An 18,110-nucleotide genomic window follows, 5' to 3' on the forward strand; every position below is an offset into this window, starting at 1 on the left:
TAACATCTTAGTTATAATTTTTAATTGAGGTATAATTGACATACGTGTTATATTAGTTTTCGGGTGTACAACATAGTAATTCAGCAATTCTGTACAGCATGCAGTTGCTCCCCACAATAAGTGTAGGTGCTTTTATTGACAGTATTCCTGTACCCTATACTGTACTTTTCATCTGCATGACTATTTTATGACTGAAAGTTTGTACCTCTTATTCCCCTTCAACTCATTCACCTTGTCTCCCTACTTTTCCTTCCCTCTGGCAACCACCAGTTCTCTGTATTTGAGTCTATGCAATTTGTTTGTTCCTTTTGGTTTTTAGATTCCACATGTAAGTGAAATCATATGCTTATTTGCCTTTCTCCAACTTATTTCATTTAGCATAATACTCTCTAGGTTCATCCATGGTGTCACTAATGGCAAGATTTCTTTTTTTATGGTTAATATTCAATTGTGTATATACCACATCTTCCCTATCCATTTTTCTATCAGTGGACACTTAGGTTTTTGCTATTGTAAATGCTGCAAAGAACATGGGAGTGCATTCATCTTTTTGAGTTAGTGTTATCTTCAGATGAATATCCAGAAGGAGAATTTCTGAATCATATAGTAGTACTTATTTTTAATTTTTTGAGGAAACTCTATACTGTTTTTTACAATGGCTGTACCAACTTACTTTCCCAGCAACAGTGTTCCATGGTTCCCTTTTCTCCATCTCATTGCCAACACTTGTTTTTTGGTTTTCTGATACTAGCCATTCTGACAAGTGTTAACTGCTAGCTTGCTGTGGCTATGATTTGCATTTCCCTGATGATTAGCGATGTTAAAAAATTTTTTCATGTGTACATTGGCCATCTGTATGTCTTCTTTGGAAAAAAGTGTATTCAGGTTCTTTGTCCATGTTTTAAGTGGATTGCTTTTCTGGTATTGAGTTGGAGGAGTTGTTTATATATTTTGTATATTAACCCCTTATCTGATATATCATTCACAAATAAGTTTTTTCACTTAATAGGTTGCCTATTTGTTTTGTTGATGATTTCCTTTGCTGTGTAGAAGCTTTTTACTTTGACATAGTCCTGACAGTTTATTTTTGCTTTAGTTTCTCTTTCCCGAGGAGACATCCAAAAAAATATTGCTAAAGGCCAGTGTCCAAAAGATTATTGCCTATTTTCTTTTAGAATTTTTATGGTTTTAGGTCTCACATTTAGGTCTTTAATCCATCTTGAGTTTATTTTTATGTATGAAGTAAGAAAGTGGTCCAATTTCATTCATTGGCATATAGCTATCCAGTTTTCCCAGAACCATTAATTGAAGAATCTGTATTCCTCCCATTATATACATTCTTGCCTCCTTTGTCAAAGACTATTGACCATTTAAGTATGTATTTATTTCTAGGCTATATGTGTCTTGATTAGTACAAGTTTGTAATATAATTTGAAATTTGGGATTGTAATGCCCTCAGCTTTGTTCCTCTTTTCTAAGATTGCTTTGGCTATGTCGGGGTCTTATGTGGTTCCATACAGATTTTGGGATTATGGGTTCTAGTTCTATGAGGAATACTATTGGTATTTTGATAGAGATTCCTTTCAGTTTTGTAGATTGCTTTGGGTAGTATGGATATTTTAACGATCTTTTTCCAATCCATGAACATTGAATAGCTTTCCATTTGTTTGTGTCATCTGTTCTTCATCAAAGTCTTGGAGGTTTCAGAGTACAAGCCTTTCATCTCCTTGATTAAATTCTCTTCCTGGGTATTTAAGTTTTATTCCTAGGTATTTTATTCTTTTTGATGCAGTTGTAAATGGTATTGTTTTCTTACTTTGTCTTTCTGCTACTTCATTATTAGTGTATTGAAATGCAACAGATTTTTACTTATTTTATTTCCATAAACTGTACTGAATTCATTTATTCTAATAGTCTTTAGGGTTTTCTCTGTATAATATCATCTTACCTGTAAACAGTGGCAATTTTACTTCTTCCTTAGTAGTTTGGATGCCTTTTATTTCTTGTCAGATTGCTGTGACTAGGACTTCCAGTAATCTGTTGAATAAAAGTGGTGAAAGGGACATCCTTGTCTTGTTGCTAATCTTAGAGGAAAAGCTCTAAGGGTTTTCACATTGAATATTATGTTAGCTGTGGGTTTGTCATATATGGTCTTTATGTTGAGCTCTGTTCTAAATCCATTTTTGGGGAGTTGTTATCATAAATGGATGCTAAAGTTTGTCAGTTTCGATACATGAAGTGAAAGCAATGATCATATGGCTTTTATCCTTCATTTTCTTAATGTGGTGTCATGTTGATTTATCATTTAAACATATCACTGAATTTGGTTTGCTAATATTTGGTGGAGGATTTTTTTCATCTGTGTTCATCAAGGATATTGTCCTGTAATTTTCTTTCTTGGGAACTATTTGGGTACAATAGGTATTAACTCTTCCTTAAAACACCTGTGAAGCCATCTGGTTCTATCCTTTTGTTTTTTGGGAGTTTTTTAATTTACTGATTCAATTTCATTACTACTAATCAATATGTTCAAACTTTCTGTTTCTTCCTAATTCATTTTTGGGAGATTGTGTGTTTCTAGCAACTTACCTAGGTTGTCCAATTTATTGGCATATAATTCTTTGTATCTCTGTCATGTTGGTTGTTATTTCACCCCTTTCATTTTGTATTTATTTAGCTACTCTTTTGATGAGTCTGGCTCAAGATTTATCAATTTTGTTGATCTTTTCAAAAAACTAGCTCTTAGTTTCAGTTTCTATTTCATTTTTGTCCTCTGTGATCTTTATTTTTTTCCTTTCTTCTATGAACTTTAGGCTTTGCTGGTTTTTCCTTTTCTAGTTCCTCTTCTAGGCATAGGTTACATTATTTGAGACTTTGCTTTTTTCTTGAAGTAAGCCCGTATCCCTATAAACTTGCTTTGCTACATCCCAAAGATTTTGAACCATTGTGTTCTCATTTTCATTTGTCTCTATGTATTTTTTTTATTTCCTCTTTGATTTTTTTGTTGACCCAGTCATGGTTTACTCTCCATGTGTTTGTATTTTTCCAGTGTTTTCTTGTAATTGATTCCTAGGTTCCACACCCTTGTGGGCAGAAAAGAGGCTTGATGTGATTTCAGTCTTCTTAAACTTAGACTTGTATAGTGGACTCACATGTGATCTGTCTTGGAGAATGTTCAATGTGCACTTGAAAAAAAAATGTGTATTCTGCAGTTTGGGGATGAAATATTCTGATTAGGAAATTTTTTAAGGTAAATTGGTATCTGGACAACCATGTTTGTACATTTGATGACATAAAATTAATCATATACATTTACATGAGTATAGAATGAAGGTTTTTTTTTAAGGCTCTATGGAGAATAAGAAATTAATACTGGGAGAATTCTTTTTAGGATGACTGGCTGCTGGAAGAAATTGTGGTGACAAAAGCCATGTGCAGTGAATTTGAATTAGTGTTCTTTAGAGAGCTACCAGGGAAATAGAATTTACAAGATAATCAAGAACGTAAATAGATTCTCTGTGAGTCGTCATCTGATTGCTGACATATATTCAACTATATTGAAATGACAGCATAAATACATTCCAACAATTAGAGAATTAATATGGGGTGAGATGTACATGTATAACTTCAAGAAAAGCAAAATATATATTGGTAACAATATAAATCAACAGCCAACTGTTAAAGTGAGTAAACTGTGTATTTGTGGTTAAGCTTTAAAACAACTCACCTTGGAATAGGGGTAAGTATCCCATTGGTCTTTTATGAAGATGATCTCTGCTACATGCTTTATAAATACTGTGTCCAAAAAAAATCTAGTATCATGATACACTTTGAAAGGCATTGGCATAGATATTTTTAAATATAGAAGATAACTTTAATTCTAAACTCCTAACAAAAATATGCCCTAACAACTCTGCCACACTGACTACATTTATTGGGAAAAGTTGTCTCTAATTCGATACCTTAAACATTAGTCTTTCAAATAAACACCTTTAAAAGAGAATATGAACTCCAAGTACTTGGTATTTGTTTTCTGGCCAAGATACTTTTTTGTAAGATACTTCTTTTGAGCTATTTTTGAACCTTTAGCATGATTGCTTGTCCTGCCTCAGAACTGTAGGAGGGAAAATTCATCCCTCAAAATCAAGTTTGTTATTGAGCTTAATAGATTTATGTATATCACCTATTTGTTAGGCTATTTTTTATAAAGACTTTCTTTATTTAAGTAATCCCTACCCCCAGTGTGGGGCTTGAACTCACAACCCTGAGATGAAGAGTTGCATTCTCTCCTGACTGAGCCAGGTACCCCACTTCCTTGGCTCATTTAATCCTGTTATGGTAAATTTACGTTTGAATGCATATTGAGGGAACATTGACCATACATCTATAAAATCAACATGTCCTGGTAGGCTTCTGATTAAGATCACATGAGCTCTTTTTTAAGGGCATCTTCCTCTGCTCCTACCATTGACCAGTCAGTGGTAGATAACATATGGAATGCAAAGACGAAAACCACGGCATGCATGGTGAGCAGTGTGTGGGGATAAGTTAGCAGACTTTCAGTTCCTGCTGTAATAACAGGAATTAAAAGCCTCTTTAAATGCCTGGCTCGGGGCCCCCACCTTTTAAAATCAGGGCTCCCAAAAAACACACTTGAGAGACATACACACAGACAGACTGATACTTGAAATGAAAAATGAACAATTTGGGCTGCTGCAGGGTACTACAGCTTATCTGCAGCCATGGATGCAGCATTACATTCTAATGCATAAAGCCTGGGAAAGAGGTGAGGCATGCAGTTGCAAAGAAGAGCATCACTTCACAGCCTTGAAACCAGGACCTGAACCATGTTGCCTGGTGATGAAATTTAGCAATAAGTGCGTTCATGCCACTCAATCTAAGTAAGAGCTATAATCTACCAATATAAGATCTAGCTCTAGACCAGAGGTCTTGGGTGGAAGCGGCCAAAAACTACTTGAGAGGTGAGTTCAGAAGGAGAAGAAATAAATAAGGAAATACCATTTATTAAACAAAAAACAATGAACCAATGAACTGGGGCGCCTGACTGGCTCATTTGGGAGAGCATGCAACACTTGATCTCAAGGTCCTGAGTTCGAGCCCCATACTGGGTTATAGAGCTTACTTAAACAAATATGTACAAAAATAAAGAACCAGGTGGATCTTCAAAAAAAAAAAAACATCTTTGGAAATGCAAACTATCGTCATTGAAATTACTAAACTCCATAGACAGGACACATTCTAGACTGTACCCCATCAGAAAAGATAAGGGAATTAAAATATATAAATAAGCAATTAAGAGAAATGGAGAATTAACCACAAGGCTCCAAAATATATCCAGTAGGAGTTTCAGAAGAACATGGGAAAAATGGCAGAGAAGCCGTATTTGAAGCCACAATAGCTGGGAATCTTCCAGAACTGAAGAAAGATATGAGTCTTTAAGGAAATGGTCTCCTGAGAGAAATTTCCAACATCTGGGAAGGCAAGAAAGGGCCTCCATAGAGCAATTGGTATTCTTTATAGCCAAGCTTTGGGAAGCCCTGGCAGATTCAAATGAGCCTTTTCTGGTTTTCACTGGAAAACATATAAGCAAAAATGTAATGTGTTGTATATACTAAGCTGTACAAAGGCACTAAGCTGAACAAAGGCACTTATAAAGAACTCATAAAAGAGAGCTCTTTGGACAACTAAACTCAGAAGATGAAGACACCAAGGAAGATCTCTCTAGAAAAGGTAGTCGCCTGTCTATACCTTTGAAAAGTAGGTGGGAAGATGGTAATCATTTGCTGTATTATCCTAAAGTCCGCATCTAAAAATAGTGTTTTCAAAATGAATAGTCTGCTAGAAAGAAGAATCTTGAATAGGATTCTCCATTAAAAGGTGGTGTTAGTTGGGACTTTTCGATGAAGGTGGATTTCTCCTAGTGAACAACTCCAGGAGGGAAAAACAGTAACTCCCATCAAGTGAAAATTATAAACATTGGATGCTATTTCAAGTTCACAGAAACACTTAGATGATTCTCAGTTAAGTAGTTAGGAATTGGATTTAATTAATGCCAACAACTACATACATTGGTTTCCACCTAGAGGACTAATGTGCAGAATCTGGCTTAGAGTAAACTTGTTTTGATAAATTGTCTTATTACTCCTTTGTCAAAGCAGCTTGCTATGAAACAAAGTACATACACACAGCTCTCCTTGAAGATTAACAAAAGATAGATAGGATTTCAGTCAAAACAGGTCAGAGATTATATTTCTTTTTAAGATTTTATTTATTTACTTGAAAGAGAGGGAGGGACAGAGAACAAGCCGGGGGAGGGGGTGGGGATGGCGGCAGAGGCAGAGGAAGCAGCAGCTTCGCCACTGAGCAGAGAGCCTGATGTGGGGCTCGATCCCAGGACCTCGGGATCATAACCTGAGCCAAAGGCAGACACTCAACCGACTGAGCCACCCAGCACCCCAGAGATTATATTTCTGTATATTAGAAAGATCAGGTATTTATTTCCCCTATGACTTTCAATAATTCTAGAAACCTTGTAAAGTTAGGTCCAGGATAGAGCTTTAAAAAGAAAACAGTAATAGATTGGATTTTGTCTTCTTCCATGTAGACATCAGCATTTTGGAAGCCATGCCACCCCCTGTGGCTCTTTCAGATAGGGAACAACTGAAAATATTTCCTTAACTAGAAACCTGGTCATAAGATGATCTTATTTTCCCAAGCTGGGCAGCAGGAAAGCTCTGCTTGCATCTCATGGCTGTTCTCTGAGATCTAGACCTCCCCCACTTGTGGATAGGCATTTCTCTCAACTGACGGTGTATCATCTGCAAACAGTGGATTATCTGTCATCTTATTTTGGCATTTACTGAAACTGGAAGAAAGAGATCAACAGTTCTGATCAGGCACATGGTAGCCAATATTAGAAGTGTCCTCAATTGGAATTAGAGCCTCAGCAATTCTGAAGCAAGAAGGTAATCTACAACCTTAATAAATATATTCATTGAAAAACGTAAATGGTTTCAGCATTCAGCCTGAAGAGCAAGAGGAAAAAACACAGTACAGAACATTATTAATGGATATAAAATAAGATTGAAGAGACTTAGCACATTCTTGGATGTGAAGATTCCCTAACACCAAGCCACTTCTTCCCCATTGAACCTATATACCCCCAATGTCATTGGAACCCCAAATTTCAACAATAAGAGCCAAGACACTTTTAAGGCAGGACAGAGTAGGAGGGCCTACCAGACACCAATTTATTTTAAGTTGTAGTGTGCAATCTGCATGGGGACATAAAAATAAAGCCACAGAACAGAAAGCTCAGAAGCACATTTGTGTATTTATGGGTGCTTGATGCATTGCAGAGCTACCCTTAGAAATCAGTGAGGAAAAGATGGACTCTACAGTCCAAGAGGCTGGCTTCATAACTTATCTATGGGATGGGAAGTAAAATTAGATCATGTCTTTACATCAAGCACAGAAGATTCTGGGTGAATTAAACTTTTAAATGCAGATAGAAGGGATGCCTGGGTGGTTCAGTGGTTAAGCGTCTGCCTTCGGCTTAGGGTCCTGGAATCGAGTTCCACATCGGGCTCCCTGCATGGAACCTGCTTCTCCCTCTGCCTGTGTCTCTGCCTGCCCCTCTCTCTCTCTGTGTGTGTGTGTCTCATGGATAAATAAATAAAATCTTTAAAAAACAAAAAAATAAAATGCAGGTAGAAGGTTTTCTTAAAACATAAAAAGCAGAAAACATGGAGGAATATATTAAAGGTTAAAATTTGTGCACTAAAGGATGCCATGAATACAGTTGAAGATTTTGCTAGAACCCAACAATTCCACATCCAACTAAGTTCTATAAAGAATCTCTTAAACAGGTATCCAAGGAGACAGAAAGAAGTTAATTGCATCTTTGTTTGTAATAGTGATGGGTGGAAACTTAAATATCCACTGACAGGTGAATGTTGTTGACCTATTCAAGCAGCAGAATAATACCTTACAACAATTAAAATCAGGGACTATTATGTATCAACCTGGATAAATCTCCAAAATGGTGTTGAAGGCAAAAAGCAACTCTTAGAATGGTATGTATCTTCTTAAACATAATGTTCGTAAAGTTTAAGAACATGCAAAATAATAGCTAGATTGAATCACATGAAATGGCCACTTTTGTAGGTAAAACAGCCAAATAACAGCATCATGACTAAGTTCAACCTCATCTTCGTGGTAATGATAGACACGGAATTCAGGATGGCATTATCTCCTTGGGGGCACTGGGAAGGGGGGAACTGATCGGATATTGAGGAGAATACATAGGAAAGCTGCAGCTTTATTTCTTCAAAACTTTTTGAAGAAAATACGGCAAATGTTTAATTTATGAGAAAACAGTGCAGTGGGTTCATGGTAACACTGTTACTATGCTGTTACACATTATTGTTGAAATGTTTGATTTTTTTAAGCAAACCTATGTTGACAGAGGTATAAAAATTTGTAATCTCATGACATTATAAGGAAATAGTTGTAAAATGACTGAATCCGTTGCTGCTTGCTCATCTGAACGTGGCACTCATAAAATAAGAGGTTGAAAAGCATCTCCCCTCACACACCGGGCAGACGCTTCCAATTTTCTTTCTTTCTTTTTTTTTTTTTTTTTTTAAGCATTGCGAAGATCCTCATCATAAAAACCATTCATTAAGTACCTCTCTTTTGCTTGCTGTTGTGTTTGGTGGTGGTCAAATGTATCTCTCTGCCATTTTATATGAAATCTGATGATGATTTTCAACTTTCTGGGTCTTTTTTCTCTTCTCACTTTTTTGATGCCAACAGAAATCTGCAAGCAGAGTATGATCGTCTAAAGCAGCAGCATGAACACAAAGGCCTGTCCCCACTGCCATCCCCTCCTGAAATGATGCCTACTTCTCCCCAAAGTCCCCGGGATGCTGAGCTCATCGCTGAGGCCAAGCTGCTGCGTCAACACAAAGGCCGCCTGGAAGCCAGGATGCAAATCCTTGAAGACCATAACAAACAACTGGAATCCCAGTTACACAGGCTCAGGCAGCTGCTGGAGCAAGTGAGGCCCACATCTCTCTAACATGGGATAATTGCGAAAAGTGCTGTTTCCTCTCTTATCCAGAACTAAAAAATAGAACTCAGAGTCCCTTTTAGGATTGCAAGAGGTATCGATTTGTTGGGTACTTAGGATGTGCCTAGCAAAGTACTGGCCATGGAGGGATAGAAGAAGGGGAGGAAAACTAGTATATCTTTTTATATTTGTTCAAGATTGTTTCCTACAAAACTTTTTTATTGAAGCTATTTAAAATTTATCTTGGGGGGAAAAAGTATTGAAAGATTCCCACTAGTTTCCTAAAAGTGAAAATCATGCCTCTGGAAATAGAACTCTTTTGTTGTTGTTGTTGTTTGTGGTTTTTTGCAGTTGGTCTTATTTTCTGGTGTGCCTTTCAAATTTTACTAATCCCTGAAACATAATTTTTAAAGCCTCCATTGAAATCCTAGCAAGATAGTGCATTGTAGTAGGTAGGCCCTACCTGCATAAAGCTTGAATATGTTCCCTCCATCCTGTGACTTAATACTTTACAAAAGTATAAAGTCTCTGCTATACGATTATAGTCTCAAATGGTTTTACCATTCTCACATGACCTTCTAGGTCTTTCAGTTGTTTGGTCTAATGATTTTATGTATCTTATTCCAGTGTAGCCGTAATTCCTTTTCAAACACGTAAGGGGCACAATTCAGATACAAAGACAGTATTGATGGAGCTTATCAACAGCAAAATTTGGGAGGTTTCTATGTAGAAAAGGTTCTACTTTCTGAATCCGATGAGTCATCATTTTAAACTTATATAATTATTTGAGTGTTTATTATGAAAACTAATGCTGCTTTCTTTTGGCTACCTTAGCCCCAGGCAGAGGCCAAGGTGAATGGTACAACGGTGTCTTCTCCTTCTACCTCTCTTCAGAGGTCAGATAGCAGTCAGCCTATGCTGCTCCGGGTGGTCGGCAGTCAGACTTCAGAATCCATGGGTAAGTGTTTCTCTTAACCACTCTTAGATGTTGTTTTCTCTTCAGGTCTGGAAATGGTGAACTGTTTGCTCGGATCATCAGCTAAATCACCTACTATCAGCTCTGTACAAGCCATGGTCATAAATGTCTTTAGAATACAAAGATGAGTCACATAGTCCAAGCCCCCTCAAAAAGCTGGCCATTCAGCTACTCAGAACAAAATAGTGTAGTATTTGGGTTCATTCATTTTGGAGAACAGCAAAGGCTTTATGATGAATTGGTAATTCTGCATAGTTTGGAAGGGTGAAGTAGGAACCAAGCACTCTTTGAAGGAGTAGCCTAAGTGGAGATGTAGAGATAAAGACGTTTGGCCCAGGGCAGCAAAGAGCCAGTAGTCCATGTCAGTAGAAAAATCAGGTCCAAGCAGAAGGGGTGGAGTAGAGAGAGGGAAATAATGCTGCAGAGGAAGATTGGGGTCATACTACAATGACATGAGTGTTGAGCAGAGGTGTTGGACTCACTTTGGTCAGAAAAGAATATATGTCGGGTAAGAAATATCTCCCAAGAGGTATCCCGGCAGCTGTCTGTGGCCCAAAGTAACCCATTGTTCCACCTTATAAAAGTTTTAAGAGGCAAACACAAAGGCCAAACTATGGGAGTTCAAAGTGTAGGCTAGCTAGGGGTCAGAAAGGAGAAGACTGGGAGACTTCTACTTGAAAACAGAGTATTTAGGGCTATGCGCCTGCCTGGGCAATGATGGGAGAGCATTGGGTTAGAACCAGATAGTGATCCTTGTGACTGGGGACACGCTGTGTTTGAGAAACCAGCAGGTCGTAGTTGTGTGTGGAAAGTGAAAGCACAGGTCCGTATCTGGTGTAAAAGAGCCGGCTGGGGGAGGTGACAGTGTGCTCTGCTCCATGGAAGTAGGAGCTGGAGGGTGTGAGATAAGAAATGTGTAACAAAAGGGCCTGGATCCAGTGTCTTGAGGAAGACCTCCCTCTGGGTGATGGGGTAATAAAGGAGTGGAAAGCAGGTAGAATGAAGATCTGGGCAACAGGTCAAAGAATGCAAAGAAATGATGGCTTGTTGGATCGTGTCAATGCATTAGCCAAGAGAATTGTGAAGTTGGAGAATGTGTGTTTTCAGTGAAGTAAAAGATCAGGTAATTTTGAAAACAAGTGAGGCCGGAGCAAAGTGGAGATACTTTTGGAACATTACAAAGTTACAATGAGGACTTAAGTAAAAGATGAGTTTGTTGAGGAAATGGTCTAGTGTCATTCCTGCCTAGGACTGGGTTCTCAGAAAACTGGAGTGCATGAGGCATAAATGATAGTAGAATGTCACCAGCTGTCTGCTTATTGACTTTTCCTGCCATGCTAGATTGTGAAGGCCACAAATACTTTATCTATCCCCTTCATTTATCCTGCTCTTTTTTTTTTTTTTTGAAGACTTACTTATTTTAGAGACAGAGCGAGCAAGCAAGCATGCATGTGGAGGGAGGGGCAGAGAGAGACTCTTCAAGCAGACACCCTGCTGAGCACAGAGCTCGATCCCACAACCCATGAGATCATGACCTGAGCTGAAACCAAGAGTCAGGCACTTAACCAGCTGAGCCACCCGGGCACCTCTGTCCTCAGGCCCAGCATGAGGCAGCCCCATGTTTTGTTTCCTTTTCCGTGGATCCTAAACTGGTTGTACTTGACCCTCTTGATCTTTCCTCACAGAAAAGAAGAGACCTGTGTCTCTTTGATTCCTCACACTTAAAGCTCTGGTATCATAGTGTGTCGACAAATTCATTTTATACTTAAATGTTCTATGAGAGTAGCATATAGAGAGGTAAAGTGCCAGACAGAAAAGAAGAATCAAGGCACCACAGTCAGGAGAATTTCAAAATTGGACGTACTTTCATGAGATGCCTATCTATATCTAAGACCCGGCCTACTGGTGAGCTGCCAAAGACTATACGTGGAGATCACTGAGAGGGGGCTTTTCATGGCTTTGACAAGACCAGGGTGGTCAGGCTTATCAGATGGTAGTGAGGTTCTGAGGTGATGGTGATACTGAGGACGTTGTGCGAGGGGGCTGCAGAGGGCTGGGGAAGCAGTTCTGATGAGCTTCAAGACCCTCAGGCAGTGGGCAGAGTCCTCTGTTCCTCCAGAGAAGTCAGACCTTGCAGGAAAGCCAGGTCCCGGTTGTCCTGAAAAGGAAGAAAATGTGTGTGTGGAGCGGCTCTCCTGGCTTTATCCCAGCTCAGTGACTGAGGGCAGTGTTCGCATCAGATTCTCTTTCCCTGCCATGAGATCCGAATAGAACCACTGGACCACTGGGACTGAAAACAATAGTTTGGCACTCGAAAAAATGTCTGCCTCTTCAAAGTCTGTAAACTCCAAAACCAGTGGAGTTTTTGTACCTTGCTTTGAAGTAAGCAGAGCATGTGAAACTGTACCGCATATTTTAACAAGTGAGATTCTGACCCCTGGGTGCTTAGAAGCAGTGATTATATGTAGGCCTGTCAACACTGGCCTAGAGAAAGAATCTCCAAGGAAGCCCCCAAATCACAGCACACATCAGGCTGTGGTCCTGATGGTTTGCAGAGCTCAGAGGATCACAGCAGAACGGAAAACAAGACGTGTTCTATGTGGGTGAGTTCAGCTAGCTAGTATAAAACGGATTGGCTGAATTTGTTCTCTGAAAGAAAAGACTAAATGCAAAGGTGATTTTTTTTTCAACTGTGTTTTGGTGGGGGGGACCCAACCCTCTTCTTGAAGGATGCACACAGGTACTTAAATAGGTGCCATGTGTATCTTCCCACTTTGAAAGTCTGAGCTGTGTGATAAGGCTGGGATTTAAAGAACCATGTTGTGGATACAGAATTGCGTTCTTTAAATAAATCCTCTCCCAATGACATTCTAAAGGCAAGCATGGGTGAAGTCTTACTGGGTGACCTCATGAGTAACCTAATGAGTTAGAGTGCTTCCTCAAACCATGAAATACTTATCACTGTGTCTCTGCATACCATATGTGTCACTATACATTTTTTTAAACTGGGACCGTGTTTTTTGTTTTGTTTTGTTTTTTAAAGATTTTATTTATTTATTCATGAGCAACAGAGAGAGAGAGAGAGGTAGAGAGAGAGAGGCAGAGGGAGAAGCAGACTCCAGGCAGGGAGCCCGACATGGAACTTGATCCCGGGACTCCAGGATCGCACCCTGGGCTGAAGGCGGCGCTAAACCGCTGAGCCACCCAGGTGTCCCTAACTGGGACAGTGTTGTGAAGCTTATGTTCTATTGGAAGAGACAAGGAAATTCACAAAGTTTGGGTTTCGTGAGTTACGTATCCAGGAGCTTCACTAGCAACTCCTTACCTCTGATGAGCCATTCCCTTCTTCCCATCTTCCAACTCACTTTTTCTTAAAAACGTTAAGAAGTTCCCTAGCTTTTGCCTAAGAATTTCAAACTATGACAGAAATGGAGTTAATTGAAGTTTGCCACATTTGCTTTATTTTACATCTTTATGCATATGTGCACATTAGGTGTTTTGCAGTTTGTTTTGTATATTTAACTGACCCACTTAATGATTAAACCCGAAATACTTCAACATGTATCTTCCAAGGTAAAAGATACTCTCTTACATAATCACAAAAGAATTATCGCACTCAGGAAATTAACACTGATATGATACTGTTAGGTATAATTTAAGTTGAAATTCCCTCAGTTCTGCCAGTAACATTCTTTACAGCTTTCTATTTTTGTCATTCAGGATCCAGTGAAGGGCCACATTTTGTATTTAGCTATCATTTCATTTTAGTCTCCTGTGATCTAGAACACTTCCCTAGCCTTTCTACATTTTTCATGACACTGACATTTTAGAAGAGGTCACAGCAACTTGTTCTATAGGATGTCCCTCACTCTTGGATTCAAGTTAAATATTTTATATCCAATTATCACATCGGTGATGTACCTTTCTCAGGGCATCACTCAACTTTCCTCAAGATTCTCTCATTAGCCCCTTCCCTCTCCCTAGATGATCTTTCCAGGTCTTGGTTTCTGGGATGTTGATAACCATAAGTCAAGATTGCTAGGCCTCTCCTGAGTGTCTTTTGGATAAAAATGTAACCCAATCTGAAATCCTGGTCAGCCTCCAGAACATCTTCTAATTTTAATACCACACAAAGATAGTCCTTTACCACCCTTTCTTCCATTACCTGCCTTCTTTTAATTTTTTTAACTTTCTTAAAGTATAATTGATGGACCAAAAACTGCACACATGTGTACTTCTTGGTGAGTTCGGACATATGCAACACCCCTGACATGACCACAAACAAGGTACTAAATATATTAATCACCAAAAAAATCAGCTGAGGACAGTACTTAAAGGGCTCATAAGTATTGATCAAGGCTCGGCTCAGAGGCCCCAGACTGAAATGCACCCACTCTTCCTTGGAAGAGGCCTATTTGTTTACCGCATAAGTTTCAGCCTGAGGTAGAGGTTTCTAATGTAATACACATCTAAGGGCCACCTGAAACAGTCTCCAGAGATTAGGGAGGCTGGTGGGTACCACCTTCTCACTCTCCTGCCTCCCTCCAAATCACGTATCTCGTGGAAAGGAGAATGTACACACATCTAATGCTCTGGTTTTCGTGGCTGTCATCCAGTTAACATAACTTGATGATCTGGCTCTGGTGGCCAGTAGGGCTTGTGTTCATAGGTTTGGTGGGATGGCAGTGAACAAAAAAAAATGTAAATGGAAAAAAAATGTAAATGGCTGTTGCCCAGGACTCAGAGAAGAGGGAACAAACACCAATTCCATCTCCTAGCCTTTCCCTGAAGAAGGTATAGATAGCTGCATACTCTAAAAGCTGCTGGCTGAAATACATTTGAAAACTGTACCAAATGTACAGAGTCCTAGAAAAACATAACTTTCTAAAACTGATTTGTGGAGAAATATGAACTCTAAATAGTTTTATAGCCATTGAATAAATTTAATCATAGTTTTAAAAAAAAGGTGCTGGCTGAGATCCTCCCCTTTGGGACACTGACAGGTCTTGGCATGCCCTCAACTACTGGGTGACACTAAGAACCAAGAAGGCTGCTGGGACAATTACAAATGTTTGAAAGACAACCAAAAGCTAGGGCAGGGTTGAACGTTAAGGTTCATCTCCTACAAGAATTTTAAACCAGTCCAAGACTGGGAGAGGTGGGTGTTTTATCCAATGAATGGAAACCAACACAATGTCAAGGAAAAGGAAATGGGATATGTTCCAAATCACAAAAGATGTTAATAAAATGGAGGTAAGTGGTTTCCCTGATAAAAGAGTTCAAATTATGATCATAAAGATGCTCATTGAGGTCTGGAGAACAATACATGTAAGGTGAGAACTTCAACAAAGAGATAGATAGTACCCAATAGAAATCATGAAGCGGAAGAACACAACAATTGAACTGAGAATTACATGAGAGGGGTTTAATAGCAGACTGCGTGAACGGAAAGAAAGGATGAGCCATCAAAGACAGGACAGGAGAATCCATCTGCTGGAAGAGCAGAAAGTAAAAAGTAAAAAGACTGAAAATGGCCTAAGAGACTTATCAGGATACTCCCAAGCAGACAAATATTCACATTATAGGTGTCTCAGAGGAACAGAGAAAGAATGAAAGGGTCAGAAAACTTCACTAACTTGAGGAAGGAAACAGACATCCAGATCCAAGAGCCCAGAGGAATTAAAAGAGACCCACACCAGGACTCATTATAATTGTCAAAAGATACAGACAAGGGAGAGAATCTTAAAAGCAGTACACACAAGACCAGCAGCAGATTTTTCAGCACAAACGTTACATGTCAGAATGGAGTTGAATGACACATTCAATGTGCTGAAAGAAATAACTGCCAACCAGAATACTTTATCTGGCAAAGTTGTCCTTCAGAAGTAAAGGAAAGATAGAAAAAGTTTTCCAGACAAGCTAAAGGAGTTCAGCACCACTAGGCCCATCTTACAAAAAGAGTTTTTAAAAAAGCCCCTTCAACTTAAGATGTATTTATTTTAGAGAACGAGAGAACAGGCAGGGCAGAGGGAGAGAGAGTCTCAGGCAGACTCCATGTTGAGCATCCAGCCCAACTCAGGGCTCAATCCCACAACCCTGAGATCATGGCCTGAGCAGAAACCAAGAGTGAGATGCTTAACCAACTGAGCCACCCAGGCACCCCCAAAGGGACTTCTTTAAGCTGAATGAAAGGGTACTAATTAGTAAGAAGAAAACATATGAAAATATAAATCTCCATGTAAAGGTAAATATATCATTACATTCAGAATAATGTGATGGAGGTGGATAAATCACTTAAAAATTTCATATGAAGGTTTAAAAACAAAAATAGTAAAAATGACCAGAATAAATTATTAATGGGTGCACTAGATAAAAGGATATCAACTGTGACATCAAAAATATAAAATGTTGTGAGGGGAGTAAAAATGTAGAGCTTTAGAATGCATTCAAAACTTAGTTGTTACCAGCTTCAAATAGACTGTTACAAAAATAGATTTTATGTAAGCCTCATAGTAACCACAGAACAAAAACTTGGAGTAGACATACAACAGAGAAAAAGAAAGAAATCAAGGCATATGACTACAGAAAAATCATGAAACCACAGAGGAGGAGAACAAGAGAAGAAAGGAACAAAGGAAATACAAAATAGCCAGAAAACAATTTTGAAATAAGTACATCACTATAAAAAATTACTTTAAATCAAAATAGAATGAAGTCTCCAATCAAAAGACCTAGAGTAACTGAATGGATTTAAAAGAAAAAAACAAAAACAAAAAAGACCAAGCCATCCAGGACCGGTATGCTAACTGAAATAAGACTGAGAAAGACCAGTACCTTATGATTTCACTCCTAATGTGAAGTCTAAAAAACACAATAAATGAACAAACAAAATTCAGTCAGATTTATAAATACCGAGAACAGATGGCTGCCAGAGGGGAGAAGGGTAGGAAGCTAGGCAAAATGGGTGGTGGGAAATCCAGGCTTCCAGTTACAGAATAAGTCACGGGGATAAAAGGCACAGCATGGGGAATATAGTTGATATCATAATAGCACTGGATAGCGACAGATGGTAGCCACACTTGTGACAAGCATCACATAAGGTATACAGAAATTCAGTGATTATGTGGTACACCTGCAACTAATGTGACACTGTGTGTCAACTATACTAAAAAAAACTTGTTAAGAACACCCATCTATATGCTGCCTCTAAGAGACTCACTTCATATGTGAGGACACATGGAGACTGAAATTAAAGGGATGGAAAAAGATATTCCATAAAAATGAAACCAAAACAAACCTGGGGTGGCTACACTTAAATCAGACATGCTAGACTCGACAACAAAAGGCATTACATGATGATAAGGGGTCAGTCCAACAAGAGGGTATGACATCTGTGCCCTTTTATGCACCCAACATAGGAGCACTGAAATATAGAAAGCGAATACTAACAGACCTCCAGGGAGAAATTAACAGTAATACAATAATAGTTGGGGACTTCAGTATTCCACTGTTCACTAATGGATAGATCATACTGACAGAAAATGAGTAGGGAAACACTGGACTTAAATTATTTGACACCTTAGACCAGGTAGATTCAACAGATTATATAAACATTCTATCCAAAAACAACACATTCTAGAGCACAACTGAAACAATCTCTAGGGATAGAATGTATGTTAGAGGCCACAAAACCAGTCAGTAAGTTTAAGAAGATTGAAGTCAAGCATCTTTTCTGACCACAATGGTCTGAAACTAGAAATTTGTTACAAGAAGAAAACTGGAAAATTCACAAATAGATGATGAAACAACATCCTCCTGAACAACATGGATCAAAGAAAAAAATCAAGAAATAAAAAAATACCAAAAAAAAAGAAAAAAATACCTTGAGACAAATGAAAGTGGAAACAACATACCAAAATTTATGGGACATGGCAAAAGCAGTTCAAAGGAGTTCATTGTAATCAATACCTACGTAAAGACACAAGAAAAGTCTCAACTCTCAGTTCAAGGAACTAGAAAAAGTCCAAAATTAATGGAAGG

General features: G+C 38.6%; 1 protein-coding gene and 1 long non-coding RNA gene across 20 annotated transcripts in view; one reads left to right on the top strand and one right to left on the bottom strand.

The window, feature by feature from the left end:
* DMD (dystrophin) overlaps window positions 1–18,110 on the top strand; it is a 2,167,959-nt gene that overhangs the window by 2,125,673 nt on the left and 24,176 nt on the right. For all 19 annotated transcript variants that reach the window (XM_072818058.1, XM_072818060.1, XM_072818056.1 and 16 more), the window contains 2 exons: window positions 8,839–9,082; window positions 9,929–10,052. In XM_072818058.1, the coding sequence (XP_072674159.1) occupies window positions 8,839–9,082; window positions 9,929–10,052 (368 nt within the window). The remainder of the gene's footprint in view (window positions 1–8,838; window positions 9,083–9,928; window positions 10,053–18,110) is intronic.
* The window catches only part of LOC140628667 (uncharacterized), an 84,928-nt gene that overhangs the window by 14,453 nt on the left and 52,365 nt on the right, over window positions 1–18,110 (bottom strand). The window lies entirely within an intron of this gene.

This window comes from Canis lupus, chromosome X (genome assembly GCF_048164855.1).
Source record: "Canis lupus baileyi chromosome X, mCanLup2.hap1, whole genome shotgun sequence".
Lineage (NCBI taxonomy): Eukaryota > Metazoa > Chordata > Mammalia > Carnivora > Canidae > Canis > Canis lupus.